The following is a 16,145-nucleotide window of genomic DNA, read 5'->3' as shown; positions in this document are numbered from 1 at the left end:
TCCAGTGGTATACTTACCAACGTCCACAATGATATACTTCCCAACGTTCACAATGGTATACTTACCAACGTCCAGTGGTATACTTACCAACGTCCACAATGGTATACTTCCCAACGTTCACAACGGTATACTTACCAACGTTCACAATGGTATACTTACCAACGTTCACAATGGTATACTTCCCAACGTTCACAATGGTATACTTCCCAACGTTCACAATGGTATACTTACCAACGTTCACAGTGGTATACTTCCCAACGTTCACAGTGGTATACTTACCAACGTTCACAATGGTATACTTCCCAACGTTCACAATGGTATACTTCCCAACGTTCACAATGGTATACTTCCCAACGTTCACAATGGTATACTTACCAACGTTCACAATGGTATACTTCCCAACGTTCACAACGGTATACTTCCCAACGTTCACAGTGGTATACTTACCAACGTTCCCAGTGGTATACTTCCCAACGTTCACAATGGTATACTTCCCAACGTTCACAATGGTATACTTACCAACGTTCACAGTGGTATACTTCCCAACGTCCACAGTGGTATACTTCCCAACGTTCACAGTGGTATACTTACCAACGTTCACAGTGGTATACTTCCCAACGTTCACAGTGGTATACTTCCCAACGTTCACAGTGGTATACTTACCAACGTTCACAGTGGTATACTTCCCAACGTTCACAGTGGTATACTTCCCAACGTTCACAGTGGTATACTTACCAACGTTCACAGTGGTATACCTCCCAACGTCCACAGTGGTATACTTCCCAACGTTCACAGTGGTATACTTACCAACGTTCACAGTGGTATACTTCCCAACGTTCACAGTGGTATACTTACCAACGTTCACAGTGGTATACTTCCCAACGTTCACAGTGGTATACTTCCCAACGTTCACAGTGGGTTACTTACCAACGTTCACAGTGGTATACTTCCCAACGTCCACAGTGGTATACTTACCGACGTTCACAGTGGTATACTTACCAACGTTCACAGTGGCAGACTTACCAACGTTCACAGTGGTATACTTACCAACGTCCACTGTGGTATACTTACCAACGTTCACAGTGGCAGACTTACCAACGTTCACAGTGGTATACTTCCCAACGTTCACAATGGTATACTTACCAACGTTCACAGTGGCAGACTTACCAACGTTCACAGTGGTATACTTACCGACGTCCACAGTGGTATACTTACCAACGTTCACAGTGGTATACTTCCCAACGTTCACAATGGTATACTTACCAACGTTCACAATGGTATACTTCCCAACGTCCACAGTGGTATACTTCCCAACGTTCACAGTGGTATACTTACCAACGTTCACAGTGGTATACTTACCAACGTTCACAGTGGTATACTTCCCAACGTTCACAATGGTATACTTACCAACGTTCACAGTGGCAGACTTACCAACGTTCACAGTGGTATACTTACCAACGTCCACAGTGGCAGACTTACCAACGTTCACAGTGGTATACTTCCCAACGTTCACAGTGGTATACTTCCCAACGTTCACAGTGGTATACTTCCCAACGTTCACAATGGTATACTTACCAACGTTCACAGTGGTATACTTACCAACGTTCACAGTGGTATACTTACCGACGTTCACAGTGGTATACTTACCGACGTTCACAGTGGTATACTTACCAACGTTCACAGTGGTATACTTACCAACGTTCACAGTGGTATACTTACCAACGTTCACAGTGGTATACTTACCAACGTTCACAGTGGTATACTTACCAACGTTCACAGTGGTATACTTACCAACGTTCACAGTGGTATACTTACCAACGTTCACAGTGGTATACTTACCAACGTTCACAATGGTATACTTACCAACGTTCACAATGGTATACTTACCAACGTTCACAATGGTATACTTACCAACGTTCACAGTGGCAGACTTACCAACGTTCACAGTGGTATACTTACCAACGTTCACAATGGTATACTTACCAACGTTTCACCTAAAATAAAGATACTGTTTAGACGACTGTTCTTGGCATTTAACATCTGGAAAAGGAAATGTGGTTAATTTTCTTCGCGTCCTTGGGTCTTGCTTGCTCTTACACAATTCTAATTCTATGTCCTTATAATATGTATAACATAGGCAACCCAAACAATAAATAGATTTTTATCTATACAAACTATAATCTACCAAGGATGACTGTTCAGCAAACGAAGGCATTGGTTACCTATTGTATTAAGATGTAGGTTCTCTTTCACAACAGTCATCTGATTATACGTTTCGTCTTTCAATTATTGCATTAAGATGTAGGTTCTCTTTCACAACATTCATCTGATTATACAAGTTTCGTCTATCAATTATTGTATCAAGATGTAGGTTCTCTTTCACAACATTCATCTGATTATATGTTTCGTCTTTCAGTTATTGTATCAAGATGTAGGTTCTCTTTCACAACATTCATCTGATTATACGTTTCGTCTTTCAGTTATTGTATCAAGATGTAGGTTCTCTTTCACAACATTCATCTGATTATACGTTTCGTCTTTCAGTTATTGTATCAAGATGTAGGTTCTCTTTCACAACATTCATCTGATTACACAAGTTTCGTCTTTCAGTTATTGTATCAAGATGTAGGTTCTCTTTCACAACATTCATCTGATTACACAAGTTTCGTCTTTCAATTATTGTATCAAGATATAGGTTCTCTTTCACAACATTCATCTGATTATACAAGTTTCGTCTATCAATTATTGTATCAAGATGTAGGTTCTCTTTCACAACATTCATCTGATTATATGTTTCGTCTTTCAGTTATTGTATCAAGATGTAGGTTCTCTTTCACAACATTCACCTGATTATACGTTTCGTCTTTCAATTATTGTATCAAGATGTAGGTTCTCTTTCACAACATTCATCTGATTATATGTTTCGTCTTTCAGTTATTGTATCAAGATGTAGGTTCTCTTTCACAACATTCATCTGATTACACAAGTTTCGTCTTTCAATTATTGTATCAAGATGTAGGTTCTCTTTCACAACATTCATCTGATTATACGTTTCGTCTTTCAGTTATTGTATCAAGATGTAGGTTCTCTTTCACAACATTCATCTGATTACACAAGTTCCGTCTTTCAATTATTGTATCAAGATGTAGGTTCTCTTTCACAACATTCATCTGATTACACAAGTTTCGTCTTTCAATTATTGCATTAAGATGTAGGTTCTCTTTCACAACATTCATCTGATCATACAAGTTTCGTCTTTCAATTATTGTATTAAGATGTAGGTTCTCTTTCACAACATTCATCTGATTACACAAGTTTCGTCTTTCAATTATTGTATTAAGATGTAGGTTCTCTTTCACAACATTCATCTGATTATACGTTTCGTCTTTCAATTATTGTATTAAGATATAGGTTCTCTTTCACAACATTCATCTGATTATACAAGTTTCGTCTTTCAATTATTGTATTAGGATGTAGGTTCTCTTTCACAACATTCATCTGATTATACGTTTCGTCTTTCAATTATTGTATCAAGATGTAGGTTCTCTTTCACAACATTCATCTGATTACACAAGTTCGTCTTTCAATTATTGTATCAAGATGTAGGTTCTCTTTCACAACATTCATCTGATTACACAAGTTTCGTCTTTCAATTATTGTATCAAGATGTAGGTTCTCTTTCACAACATTCATCTGATTACACAAGTTTCGTCTTTCAATTATTGTATCAAGATGTAGGTTCTCTTTCACAACATTCATCTGATTACACAAGTTTCGTCTTTCAATTATTGTATCAAGATGTAGGTTCTCTTTCACAACATTCATCTGATTACACAAGTTTCGTCTTTCAATTATTGTATCAAGATGTAGGTTCTCTTTCACAACATTCATCTGATTATACAAGTTTCGTCTTTCAATTATTGTATTAGGATGTAGGTTCTCTTTCACAACATTCATCTGATTATACGTTTCGTCTTTCAATTATTTTATCAAGATGTAGGTTCTCTTTCACAACATTCATCTGATTATACGTTTCGTCTTTCAATTATTGTATCAAGATGTAGGTTCTCTTTCACAACATTCATCTGATTACACAATTTCCGTCTTTCAATTATTGTATTAAGATGTAGGTTCTCTTTCACAACATTCATCTGATTATACGTTTCGTCTTTCAATTATTGTATCAAGATGTAGGTTCTCTTTCACAACATTCATCTGATTACACAATTTCCGTCTTTCAATTATTGTATTAAGATGTAGGTTCTCTTTCACAACATTCATCTGATTACACAAATTCCGTCTTTCAATTATTTTCGCTCGCCTGACTTTCCGTACGTAGCGAAACGATATCGATAGGAATGTCGCATTTTCCTTCACAACAGCTGAGAAACAAGAACACGTGACGTATGATTCCTTTCCAGAAAGAGGACACTGAGAGATTTGTCATTTGCTCTTCTTGCCTGCATTAAGCCTTAAAGTTAAGGAAGGTGTGGTTATTTGTGTGGTTTATAATGGATAACGGTTGAAACAAATAAATGTGGTAGACATCTAAGGCTATACTAAAGTACTATAGTGAAAAGGGTAAATAAGTTAACGGTTAGAATAAAGAGAGTTAAATACCAAAGGTTATAATGTTTTAGGAGAGCATGATAGGGGAAAGGGTAAAGAGAGGTTTCAAATGCTGTAAGTCGTATATTAATAAAGGAAAGAGTTACGAGTATAAGGCGATTGGATGACACGGGGTGCACCTGTTGTTAGGGAAGCTATAGTAACATCGCTTTATGAAAAAAATGACAAAAGAGCTGTTATAAAATGATCAACGGGTAATAAGGGCAGATATGGCTGTTGGAGAAGCAGCAGGAGAAGAGTCTGGGGGAAGAGATAAGGGGATTGGGGAAGGAGGTGAAGTAACAGGAAGAACGTCAGGAGGAGAGGAATCCGGACGAGGATACTTTTGCGACAGAAGGGATTCACGTGAGTATCGAGGTGGGAGAGGCAAGGATAATGGAGAACGAAAAGATAATGGTGTTCATGGAGGAGAGGATGGGGTTTGTTGGGAAAGAGTAGGAGGAAGAGGGGCAGAGGGATGGATATCGACAAATACTTTGAATGTAGAGGGACTAGGAAAAGGATTGGAGGGTGGATGAGGGAGCGGAACATTTTCTTGGGTCATGTCTAAGAATTTTTGGATGTCCCCAAGAGTTTCTGGAGGGGATTTGGGTAAGGAGGTCTGAGAAACAAAGGATCTCTTGTGAGGAGGAGAAGCGAGGACAGATGTTCGAGGAGCAGAGGAAAAGGAGGGTGTGGAAGGCGAAGATGGAGAAAAACGTTTAGGCTGTCTGGTGTGTCGTGTAAAGTGAGGGGGAGGATGGGTAGGTATCGGAGAAGTAGAGATTGGAGCATCTGGGTTTCGAATGGAAAAGGGATTTGACTAGGGGAGAGGGAGAGTAGAGGTAGGATGGTTCGGGGTAGAGGGAAGAGATACTGGGGGAGATGCAGAGTGAAGGACTGTTTTGGAATAGAGAGAGAGGGCTGCGGGCTGTGGAGCGACAGTATTTGACTGGATGGCTAAAACGGCAACATTTATGACATTGACGGGGAAGGGGTCGATATGGTAGGACAATCCACCAATATAAACTTCATGGGGGAGGTCATATCTACGGAAGCTAATCTTGGCAATACTGACGTGGGACTTACGCTGGCCTCTGGGAGGAATAGTGTAGCACATATTCAGCAAGGTAGGTAAGTAGGTCATTTTCACAATCTGACCAGTTCTTCTCATATATGTCGGGGGGATTGAAACAGTTTTAGAGAAATTATGAAGAGCGGTGAGGTTCGACTGGAATGAGTTCGCCAGTAAAGTCCGGGTAGATGGTGCACGAGCTTGGGATTCAAATGTAACTGTGACTTGGCATGAACGATCGGAGCGACTGCGAAAGGTAACCTTGCCTCCTTGTTTCTGGAGACACTGTTGAAAGAGAAGGGTATTCTCCGAGTAGGGGGCTGTGGGGGGAATCACAAAGAATCGGTCCCCCTGGGCTGGGCCAAAGAGAGTACTCAAGAGGTTTGCAGAGGTAGAGTTAGTAGAAGGACGAGGGCGAGAGGCAGATGGGTTGGTGTAGAGTGTAGTTCTGTGGGAGGGGGGGGGGTGGAGGACAATAAGGATGAAGAACAGTAATAAGGGAAGAGGGGGTAGCCATTGAAGAAGACTGCAGTAGAACACTGAGAAGAAAATGTTGGGAGAGAGAAAAGGGTGTATTCTGGAGGTTGAGTAATAACCTTAAAGTGGGTGGTTCAGGATGGATAGAGTTGTCAGTAAACGTCGAGGAGGGGCTATTAGTATCAAAAGTCGGAGCCGTGGTCAAAGGAGGGGCAGGGGTAGGAAAACTATCAACATCGAAATCAGATAGGCTAGTTGATGAAGGGATAAGCCCCAAAACCCGTATTATGGGTAAAGAATCTTCATTATTGGCCATGGTGTGCCTGAATAAAATTGGGAAAAGAAACGGTCCACCCTTCAGGGTCCCCATAAGGGGGATTAAGAACTAGGCAATTAACCAAGGAAATACCGTGCCCATGGCTCCCGGAGGACGTTCGTGACTGACATAAAGCAAGCCTTTCATCCTTTCAGCACGGCTCTCACACCTCAGGAATGGGACAGAAGAAGGGGATGAAGAAGATATGGAAGAGGAAAAGAAGAGAAGAAAAGACCAAACAAAATTAGTTGAGTCGAGGGCTGAAATCCAAGGTAGGGGAATCCTTACACTGGGTTCCAGTCTCCGTCTCCTAAGCACGACAACAACGAGCAAGGTATTGGGAGGGCTTATTTGTGTGGTGACATGTGCCAACTAAATAACAAAGGCCACTCAGAATCGTACGAAGATTGCGGTATCCCATGCAGTGCCCCGAAATAGTGCATACATCTGTATCACCAAAGAACGATGTAGCCTTGTGCACAGATAAAATCTAAAGGTATATATATTGGTATAGAGATGCTCCCAAATCAATTAACTTAAAACATTACATCGGATCTTATATTTCTCAACACTGAAACTTTGATAACAAAACGAAAAGTTATTTAGGACTTTTGAAAGTATCTGCAAAGGAAAAACAGGAAACCCGAAGTCAGCTGGAAATCACTCAAAAGGACGCAAGGGTAAACGTAAATTGGAAAATATTCTCCACGGCATCTGCTTGGAAAACACGCAAATGGGCGCAGTGACGCCGATCTTCAATATAACATAATACAAAACAAAGTCTATCCATATTTAAAAACAAGCAAACAATCACTTGATTATTAAATCACTTCTAAACTGCAGATCTAATACTTTGAAGAAAAACTATTGCAGTTGCTCGCACCACAATTGTCCTTTACCTACAGACCGCACCCTCATACGTTGTCGTTGCTCGCTATGACGCGTCCGCGAGAAACCACATATTTTCCATCAGGGCCGAGAAATACACCAGCCATGTGACAGAATCCTTTTAACATAAGAGTACATACACAGATTCAACTGTCTCATACAAAAGGAAAACACCCAAAAATAAATTTATAAGACATACTACACATCCATTAACATCCTTTGATTGTTACCTAGAAGTGAAGAACTCTAGGAGGTATGTGAGCAAACTCATGACCCAGAAGACATAATGCAGCTCCTGGAATCTCTTCAGGGTAAGCCTTGAAAACACTGGACTGAAACATGAACCATGGTAGATTTAACAAACATACTTGGAAATTCATATGCAGATAGACCTTGACAGGGTACAAGATCCCTCATGTCAAATAATACCCATTAATGCTGATAAAGTCAGTAAAAAGACAGTAACAAAGAAACATTATATAAACAAGGTCATTACTTCGAGAATGCAGAATGAAAAGAATAGCTACATCTTTTAACCTCCTGTCTAGAAACAGACCAAAAACTGGCAGCACCTTGGTCTGTTGGAAGCTGCTGTAAAAAGTTCGAGGATAGGTGAGGCTATGCGTTTTGACAGAAACTACACACCAACAAAGTATAAAGTGATTGGCCATGGTCAAGATGCACTTATCAATAAAAACATGTACCTTCTTCTCATGTGACATGCCGAGGTTACAGTTATACTTAAATCTGATAATCTAGGAAACTATAGACTAGTCTCCCTCATCAGCAACCTCACCAGGAGGTTCTGTAAGAGGACATAGATATTTTAAACATCATTTCAAAAGACGTATACTAAATACTAAAAAACTGTACTGTCCTTGCTTCTCTACTCTACACAACTAAAATGAGCAGCCAAATCATCCCAACTGAACTCAATGCAGAATATCATGGGAGTGACACTGGACCTTACTATAACCTACAGGGAACATTTTGTTAACCACTAAACTGGACTACATATAATTGTATAATGGCTAGTAGTTAAGACAAAAAAATGTTCTAGACATCAAAGGACATATAACATAATTGTATAAGACAGCTTGCTGGAATACCTGGCATAACATTCCAGACTGTACTCAGAACCTTGGCCTTAGTCCTATGTAAAACAGGTCCCTAATTCCTGTGTCCTGTATAACAAGGAAGCACTGCCTATCTGGTAACCATAAATTTACTTGAAAAGTATTTTTATACTGGATGATTTTTTTCTTCTTAAATAAACATCCTTTTCTAAGTTACATTAAAGTTGAGTCACCTAAAAATAAAACAGCTGTCATATGCACATTGATCACAACTAATTTGAATATGCTGAAGATTCTTGAATTCAATATTTTCACTCAGATCTTTTAGGTGGAAATATAAGTATCTTTGGCTTCCATGTAAAAGTATCTTTAAACATGGGCATTATGAGGATGTGGCTACACTTTGGCTACGGTTCACACACTTTAAAGTATAGTTAAAAAAGTAACAATCATAAAATGAGTTTGGTTACTGACATAAAGTTTCTTTTCAAATATACAATGAATAACTTTATGTATTTAACCTTGAGAAGTATATTTTCTGAATAATACAAAATCTTGCTTTGATTTTTATTAAAAATCCACTTACATAAATGTACACAAATTTATGATAAATGTTAGAGAAAATCCAAATTAATTAATTTTGTATAAAGTATACTATTATTAATTGTTAAATACATTTTCCATAGAACCAGAAAAAAACTATGAAATCATTCTTGTAGCTAAATCCAATAGCTAAGAAATATATATATTTTTTATAATGCTGAGATCAAGGATTTTCTTTTCATTTCTGATGGTTACCACATCTGTTATTTGGCGAGAAACGTGGAGAACCATCAATATGCTATCTAACAAAATAATAATAAATGCATGTAGTATATTATACATTTTAAAATAATGCCCGCTAATTATTTTGTACTAATTACCAGGCTATAACCTCACTTTAAGAAAAACAAAAGACTTTATGCCATGAAATGAATGGAAATACAATGAATTTAATTCCATATGAAATTAATCAGAACAGAAAAGTATTTTTTCAACAAAGTGTAGAATCTACTTTACCATAAAAATAAACAGAAATGAAAGTTTTAAAAATTAACGTCTCACCTTTTGAAAAGAATGCTAGCAAGCATTGAAAGTAACAGATCTCCTTATTAAGCGTATGTAGTTCGCATCACTGGAAACACTAGGTATATAAAATATTGAAAGCCCATTTTATTTCAGTAACTTGTAGTTGCTTCTCCGTTTGTCATCAGCACGTTGAATATCCTAAATGCAAATAGTACTTATGGAGTAGCTTGCCATTATTTAATTTTCATCCTTGCACATACACAATTATTCAGATTCTAAGAACTAGGCTGACAAAGCACACATTTGTCACTCAAGTTCAAAACATGCTAGAGAATGTTACAGACACATGCAAAGATACTCAAACACACATTTTTGCATGTACATACAAACACAGATACAAACAAACTGCAGAAATACTTTATATATATCTGACCTTATGCTATCTGGAATTCTTCACTCAATATCAGATTCTTTATGAAATTGCCATTATAAGCCTTGTATTGCACACAATAATAAATTATTACGATTATATAAAAAGTTATCATCCTTTAAATGGTTTTCACCGGTATTAATGTAAAATGCCTGCTGTTCATGTCACTTACTAATTTTATAACAAGACAGTACCAACATTATGTAACACATGCCTGTTCCTACTCAGTCCTGTGGGTCCTTCAGTGTGTTTTCAGCTAAAACCAAAGGCCATGACCCTCTCTTGACCTCTCTTGAAGTTGATAAACTGATTTGTTCTGTGATACACAATGACAAATAATTCTTTCATGTCTCTTATAAATGATGAGTACTTGCATAAATAACAGGCTAATATGAAATAAGAGCTCTCATGATATCCTTCAAGTTAAAAGTTCTCAGACAGAACTACAAGTATAGAGAACAATTTTATTATTCTTTGTTTTGGGCTTATTATTTTAGATTGCCACAAAAGTGAAAATATAAAACAAAATATATAGAGTAAAGACCAGAATTCACATCACATACTATTGTTTCCCAGGAATAAAATCAAGGGGTAGCACATGTAGTAGGATAGTTCCCAATAATAATTGCCTTAAATGACAATTAACATGTTAACTTATGTTCATCTTCAAATTTGATTCATATACCTCATAAACTGGTGTTATAAATTCTTTTATTCATCTGGAAACTACTAATCTATAATATTTATAATAAAAGGCATGTGTGGATTTACTTCTTGCACATCAGCATTCATTAAACATTATATGTCGGCCAATCTACTGTAAGCAGTCAGCAGTTACCTTATATACTATGGACAACAAAATTTTCTTTCAACTATCTCTACTTCTCTATTTACTAGCATATCTTTCTACTTACTATCTCCCTATCTATCTACATATATCTTTCACTTTATCTATTCATCTATCTATATATCTATCTATCTATCTATCTATTTACCCATATTCACATTCAACTATCTGGTATTGGTTTATCATTGGGTTACATTCCCCTTTGACAATTGTTTAGATCTGTAATGAAGAAGTTTCTATGAAATAAACTCCAATACAGTTCTGCTTCTTAAACAACATAGTAGTTGGACTTGCAGTGTGCTGAAAAAGAGAATAAATAGTTTATTAACTTATAAATCAGTTTATTTTGATTGGAAAGGAAGCATAAGGAAATGATCTTCCTAAGAAGTCATGGTTTCATATGTCTAACAGAATTCTACACTTCCTTATGCATAAGTGCTTCCTTACTCTCAGTGTACATAATTTTTATGTTCTGAAAAATTGCTTCTGTTTTACAGTTGTCTTCACACATGTAATGCAGATGCATCTTCAGTCATACCACAGAGTTCAAAATTGTATTAATGATTAACTTTTGAGTAAAACAAATTGCACTAATTTTCTTGAACATGATTTCGTAAATTTACATGAAACACTGTTATAAAGTATACACTTATGTTAAGGAAACTCACGTTAATATAAATACTTTTATTCATATATTTCGTACATGCACATAACCTTTAAACATGGTACTTCTCCCACGTAGGTCAATTAACAATTAGTAATTAAAATGTCAGAGGGTTATGTCAAACACCTCTGGTAATTTCACAGGCTAAAAGCATTACCTATAAATTCTGTGACAAGATCACTGTCAGTATTCATTTTCATTGAACCTGTGATGTCTTCATTCTCAACCAAAGGGAGGAACAACTGCACAAACTCAACAGTGTATGGCGGTGCCACAATCTCCAACACCTAGAGAGATGAGGAAAAAGATAAATAAAATAAAAGTCTACAGGGGAAGAAAAATTTTCATTTCACAGACAACTTTTTACAATAAATGTCTTCATGTCTAAAGAATGATAATTTTCATTTTACTGATAATGAAAAAATTCAAATCTTCAGGGAAAAAGATTTTTATTTTAAAGACAATCTTTTTATATATAGTGTTTTGCTTCATATAGTTTCCTCTTCAGTACGGGTGCTTTTTCAATAGTTTCATGAAAGCAATAGGAATTCATTCCTTTCAAGTGAGAGAGTCAATTACTTTCCTGAATATAACAATACACAGTAAGGAAGAAAATTAAATAATCTAAAAGGAAATTAAAGAAGGCAAATGAGGTAAAGTCAAGTAACTGACGGGTAATAAAGTTTAGGAAATGAGTAAGAGAGAGAGAGAGAAAAGTCCCTAAGGCACAACCAAACACCTACCAAAAGGGAGACAGATTCCAAAACACAAACACAAAAACAAGCTTACCTCTCGAACGAAGTACCGGATAAGGGAGATGTCGGTGTCTCCCTTAGTGTAACAGCTCTTGATATACTTCATCACTGGGAGAACGCATCCTCTGCTCAGGAGATTCACCATTCGGTCCAACAGCATCTTCCGCAGCTCCAACTTGAGGTGTCAGGGATTAATTATAAGCAATTAGGTTTATAAGAAAAAGGAAGCTGACATGAGAAATATTGCCAAGTATGTATGGGTCTTATATTGTATATAAATTAATTAAAGAATATGACAGTGCTCTGGATTTACCTTACTGTTAGGTATATCAGTCAGATGTAGCATTCAATATCAAAACAACCTCTGAAACCATTCCTGACAAAGTGGAAGCACTAAAAACTTAAAAAAGGGCAACACTGCCATACATGACCCCGCCCCCCCAACACACACACACAAAACTTAGCGATTACATGAGGACATAAGGATAAATTCTAAATAAGCACATTTTGTTTCAACAGTCTAAGTTTGTTTTGAATCTTGCCATAATTCCATCATGTTCAAAACTTTCAATTTTCATACTCAAAGCATTACAAATGAACAGAATGTTTATTATCCATTTCCCTTCCTTTGAAAACACTAATGAAGAGAAGAGAAAATAGAATGGAATAGAAAAGGAAAGACAAAGAGGAGAAAAAAAAGAAATGAAACAAAAAAAGAAGAGAAGAGAAGAGAAAAGAAATGAAGAAAACTAAAAGAGAAGAGAAGAGAAGGAAAGAAATGAAAAGAAAGAAAAGAAGAAGAACAAAAAAAACTTTCATGTTAAACACTAAAATCAATACATTAAGGCAACCATAGAGCTGAGCCATTGCGGTGTTTACTAAAACGTGGAGGATAAACATCCCCAAAGGCCTTACCTGTACAAGAATTTCTAGGTCTTGGAATTCTGACTCAAAGAGTTCTATGAGGAGATTGAGAACTCGACTGTGGAGGAGGAGGTGTATGGAAACGACCTCATCCAGCAGGGCAAGATGAGTCGGTGTTGTCTCTGTGCAGAGCTTGAAATAACTTGGTTCCTTTACGACGCACTCAATCCAACGGACGAGACCAACGCTCACCACAGGGAACCTGAGTAAGTTACCATATTTCTACTCATGAAGCTGCACATAACAGACCCACTCGTATATAAAGTATGTCTACATTGGGCAAGGTTTAGAAAGAAATGTAAACCCCAAATAAAATTTATAAACAACATAAATATGCTAAAAAAGTAAAAATACTTTGCTTAACAAAGATAAAACCACTATTCTAAATACAACATATACACACAGAACAAGCTAATATTAACATGACTTATTACCTGATACACTGATACAGTGTATTAATCTCTGCTATAAGTTCCATTGCAGACTTCCCACCCTGACATATGTTGTGGACCTTCTCAATGGCTTGCTGTGTGGGCTTTAAATCATCTCTGTTCACCTGAATAGGTAATAAATATACATACATTAATTAACTCTGCTATGGACCAATGGACGAAATAATAAGTTTTAATGCCACACACATATGCCTATACCAAAGCAAAATACATATGAATAGTAACATGTATTTGTATGAATGTGTGATATATCACTGATATTTAAAATGGCAATATATGAAGAGAGCAATAACTGTAATAATATCAGCATTTAAACAAAAATAAAACTAAATATATGTCACCTGTCTGGGACGGCTACCCTTTTTGGGAGTCTCATAGACACTCGCACTGTAAGCAAGGAGGTATATGTATTTCCCTTTGTGTTCCTGGTTGACCTTGCTCCCAGGCTTGAACAAAGCATCAATCAGCAACTCTGTTCCGACAAGAAAGAAATAATTAAATTACAACCTTGAAGGAATTAACATAAGCAATATACAAAACGCCTACTATAGTGATGATGATGATGATGATATTGATGATGATGATGAAAATGAAGTTTCATGAGAGTTCTAGACTTACCTAATAATTGTGGTATACGTATCAACTCAACCAACGGAGGGTCTTGGGAACTGTACAACTTGAAGAGTACAGTAATATCGGCTGGATTTAAGGCATTGCGTGAAAGCATAGGGGCCAAAGCCTGAGCTGCTCTGGGGTGGGTCATCGCACCATTCAGAGCCAACTGGATAGGGGTTACATTGTGGCCGCTGCAAGTGAAAAATCAAATACTTCAACTGCTCTGAAATTGTCCAAACAGATGAACAGAAAATAATAACAATCAAGGAAATAATATCAGCATAATTAGAGTTACTTCACTTATCAAATCAAAAGTTGTTCATCAAATTAGAAATGACCTTAAAATGGTAAATAAGACCTACTTGTTAATAGCATATTTAGTAATCTCTTGCTGCAATCTTCGAATGTTATTTCCTCCCTTCGTTTCTTGGGCAAGGATCTGCAACATGACCTGTGCGTAGATGTACGTATGCTGACCGTGACACACCATTTTCTGCAATGGAATTTCCAATAAGTAAGATATTGTGCATACACCTTACACACACACACACACACACACACACACACACACACACACACACACACACACACACACACACACACACACACACACACACACACACACACACACACACACACACACACACACACACACACACACACACACACATACATATATATATTCTAACCCAAGAGAAAATAACAGGAAAAATCCTGCTTAGAAAAAACAAACCAAAAATTGACACAACCAGTTAAGTAAATTACTAAAGCATCAACTATACTCTTTACGCCCAATCATCACTCTACTCATAACAACTCACAGCAAATTCCACGACAGCTTTGTGTCTCGTGTCTTCTGGGGACTGAAGGAAAGTGGATGTAGAAGTCTTGAGAATTCTGGAGAACACTTCAATTTGTTGTGCTGCAGTCGATATGCTTGTAATTTCTCCTTGGAAACCTGCATCTGAAATCAGCTGCCAATGGAATGAAAAAAAAAAAAAATCAATTGGTGAATGAATTAAAACAATAAGAGCTGTTTCATAAAATCTATAGTACACTGATTTATAAACAAGCAATATATATGTATCTTTAAAAGTCCCAACTCTGCCCAAATAATAACAACTCCAAACTAATCTTCTTGATAATTCACCTAGTATAAAAGCAACACAAACTTTACCTTGATTGTGAAGTTCAACATAAGGCAGTCGGGAAACTCTTCTGCTAACTTGTATACCACTGATCGCCACGTGCTGTGCTCTATCAACTCTGTCAACCATGCTGGGGCCTTGAAGAAGAATACTAATGAATATCAATGATATAAAAAAGAATACTTCGAGTAATAATCAATTCATATAAGAAGGACAGTATTCTGTAACGAGATATATTAGCTTGAATTTTTTTTTAGTGTATGTGTGAACTCACGTCTCCCTCCTCTGTGAAAATTGTATCAGCTTTCTTTGGATCAAAAGTTTTGAGAATCATCTGCTTCAGGTGGTTTTCAACCATTGCTTGCACGTCATTTATGCTTGCACCTGCACAGAAAATAACAGAAAATAGTAATAACACAAAAAATATAAACCTTAAAGAGGTCTTACACATTGTACAATCAACAGAGGTTAATTAGTAATCTTCATATAGTGAGCCACATTGTACGATTCAGTATGGTATTACCTGCCAAGATAAGCCATTCAGCCATAAGGTTAGCCATCTGTGCAACAGCCTGGTAATTCTCGGACAACATCTCAATAACCTGCTCTGGATTGCCACCAGCCTGGAAATACCTGTAACAAGTAATAAATGTAGGTATATACCAGTATCATGGTAAAGATGTGGGGCCACCAATCCACTCAAATATTTAAATGAGGAATTCTGATTAATTACACAAAAGTATAATGAGTCACATTTGGAAAGAATATACATCCTATAACAAGATACGGTTAAGAGAAGACA

General features: G+C 37.0%; 3 protein-coding genes across 5 annotated transcripts in view; 1 reads left to right on the top strand and 2 right to left on the bottom strand.

The window, feature by feature from the left end:
• Positions 1 to 28: 28 nt before the first annotated feature.
• LOC138859987 (protein PF3D7_1417600-like) lies at positions 29 to 2,062 on the top strand. The gene has a single exon (XM_070116637.1). It carries the CDS (start codon positions 29 to 31, stop codon positions 2,060 to 2,062), a length of 2,034 nt encoding a protein of 677 aa, XP_069972738.1.
• Positions 2,063 to 2,266: 204 nt separating this feature from the next.
• LOC138859986 (uncharacterized protein MAL13P1.304-like) lies at positions 2,267 to 4,281 on the bottom strand. Its single transcript, XM_070116632.1, has 5 exons — positions 4,162 to 4,281; positions 3,571 to 3,891; positions 3,051 to 3,368; positions 2,531 to 2,782; positions 2,267 to 2,392 (listed from the first exon to the last, which is right to left on the bottom strand). Exons 1-5 carry the CDS (start codon positions 4,279 to 4,281, stop codon positions 2,267 to 2,269), a joined length of 1,137 nt encoding a protein of 378 aa, XP_069972733.1.
• Positions 4,282 to 8,995: 4,714 nt separating this feature from the next.
• TH1 (negative elongation factor complex member TH1) overlaps positions 8,996 to 16,145 on the bottom strand; it is a 12,294-nt gene continuing 5,144 nt past the window's right edge. For 2 of the 3 annotated variants that reach the window (XM_070114310.1, XM_070114305.1), the window contains exons 4-15: positions 15,867 to 15,976; positions 15,618 to 15,727; positions 15,373 to 15,480; positions 15,017 to 15,169; positions 14,558 to 14,688; positions 14,199 to 14,386; positions 13,922 to 14,052; positions 13,563 to 13,684; positions 13,120 to 13,330; positions 12,239 to 12,379; positions 11,607 to 11,736; positions 8,996 to 11,085 (exon numbers count right to left, since the gene is read on the bottom strand). In XM_070114310.1, coding sequence (XP_069970411.1) covers positions 11,054 to 11,085; positions 11,607 to 11,736; positions 12,239 to 12,379; positions 13,120 to 13,330; positions 13,563 to 13,684; positions 13,922 to 14,052; positions 14,199 to 14,386; positions 14,558 to 14,688; positions 15,017 to 15,169; positions 15,373 to 15,480; positions 15,618 to 15,727; positions 15,867 to 15,976 — 1,567 coding nt within the window. In that variant the 3' untranslated portion in view covers positions 8,996 to 11,053. Of the gene's footprint in view, positions 11,086 to 11,454; positions 11,737 to 12,238; positions 12,380 to 13,119; positions 13,331 to 13,562; positions 13,685 to 13,921; positions 14,053 to 14,198; positions 14,387 to 14,557; positions 14,689 to 15,016; positions 15,170 to 15,372; positions 15,481 to 15,617; positions 15,728 to 15,866; positions 15,977 to 16,145 lie in introns of those variants that run through there. The other variant, XM_070114317.1, reaches the window with a different exon arrangement.

This window comes from Penaeus vannamei, chromosome 3 (genome assembly GCF_042767895.1).
Source record: "Penaeus vannamei isolate JL-2024 chromosome 3, ASM4276789v1, whole genome shotgun sequence".
NCBI classification, from domain to species: Eukaryota; Metazoa; Arthropoda; class Malacostraca; order Decapoda; family Penaeidae; genus Penaeus; species Penaeus vannamei.
Note: the sequence above shows the minus strand (reverse complement) of the source record. Positions and strands in the feature narration are given on the sequence as shown.

Coding starts and splice junctions, on each gene's coding strand:
- LOC138859987 (XM_070116637.1), top strand. CDS start 29: ATGATATACTTCCCAACGTTCACAATGGTATACTTACCAACGTCCAGT.
- LOC138859986 (XM_070116632.1), bottom strand. CDS start 4,281: ATGAATGTTGTGAAAGAGAACCTACATCTTAATACAATAATTGAAAGA. Junction 3,892..4,161: donor CAATAATTGAAAGACGAAAC/GTATAATCAGAT, acceptor TTGTATAATCAG/ATGAATGTTGTGAAAGAGAA. Junction 3,369..3,570: donor TAATTGAAAGACGAACTTGT/GTAATCAGATGA, acceptor ACGTATAATCAG/ATGAATGTTGTGAAAGAGAA.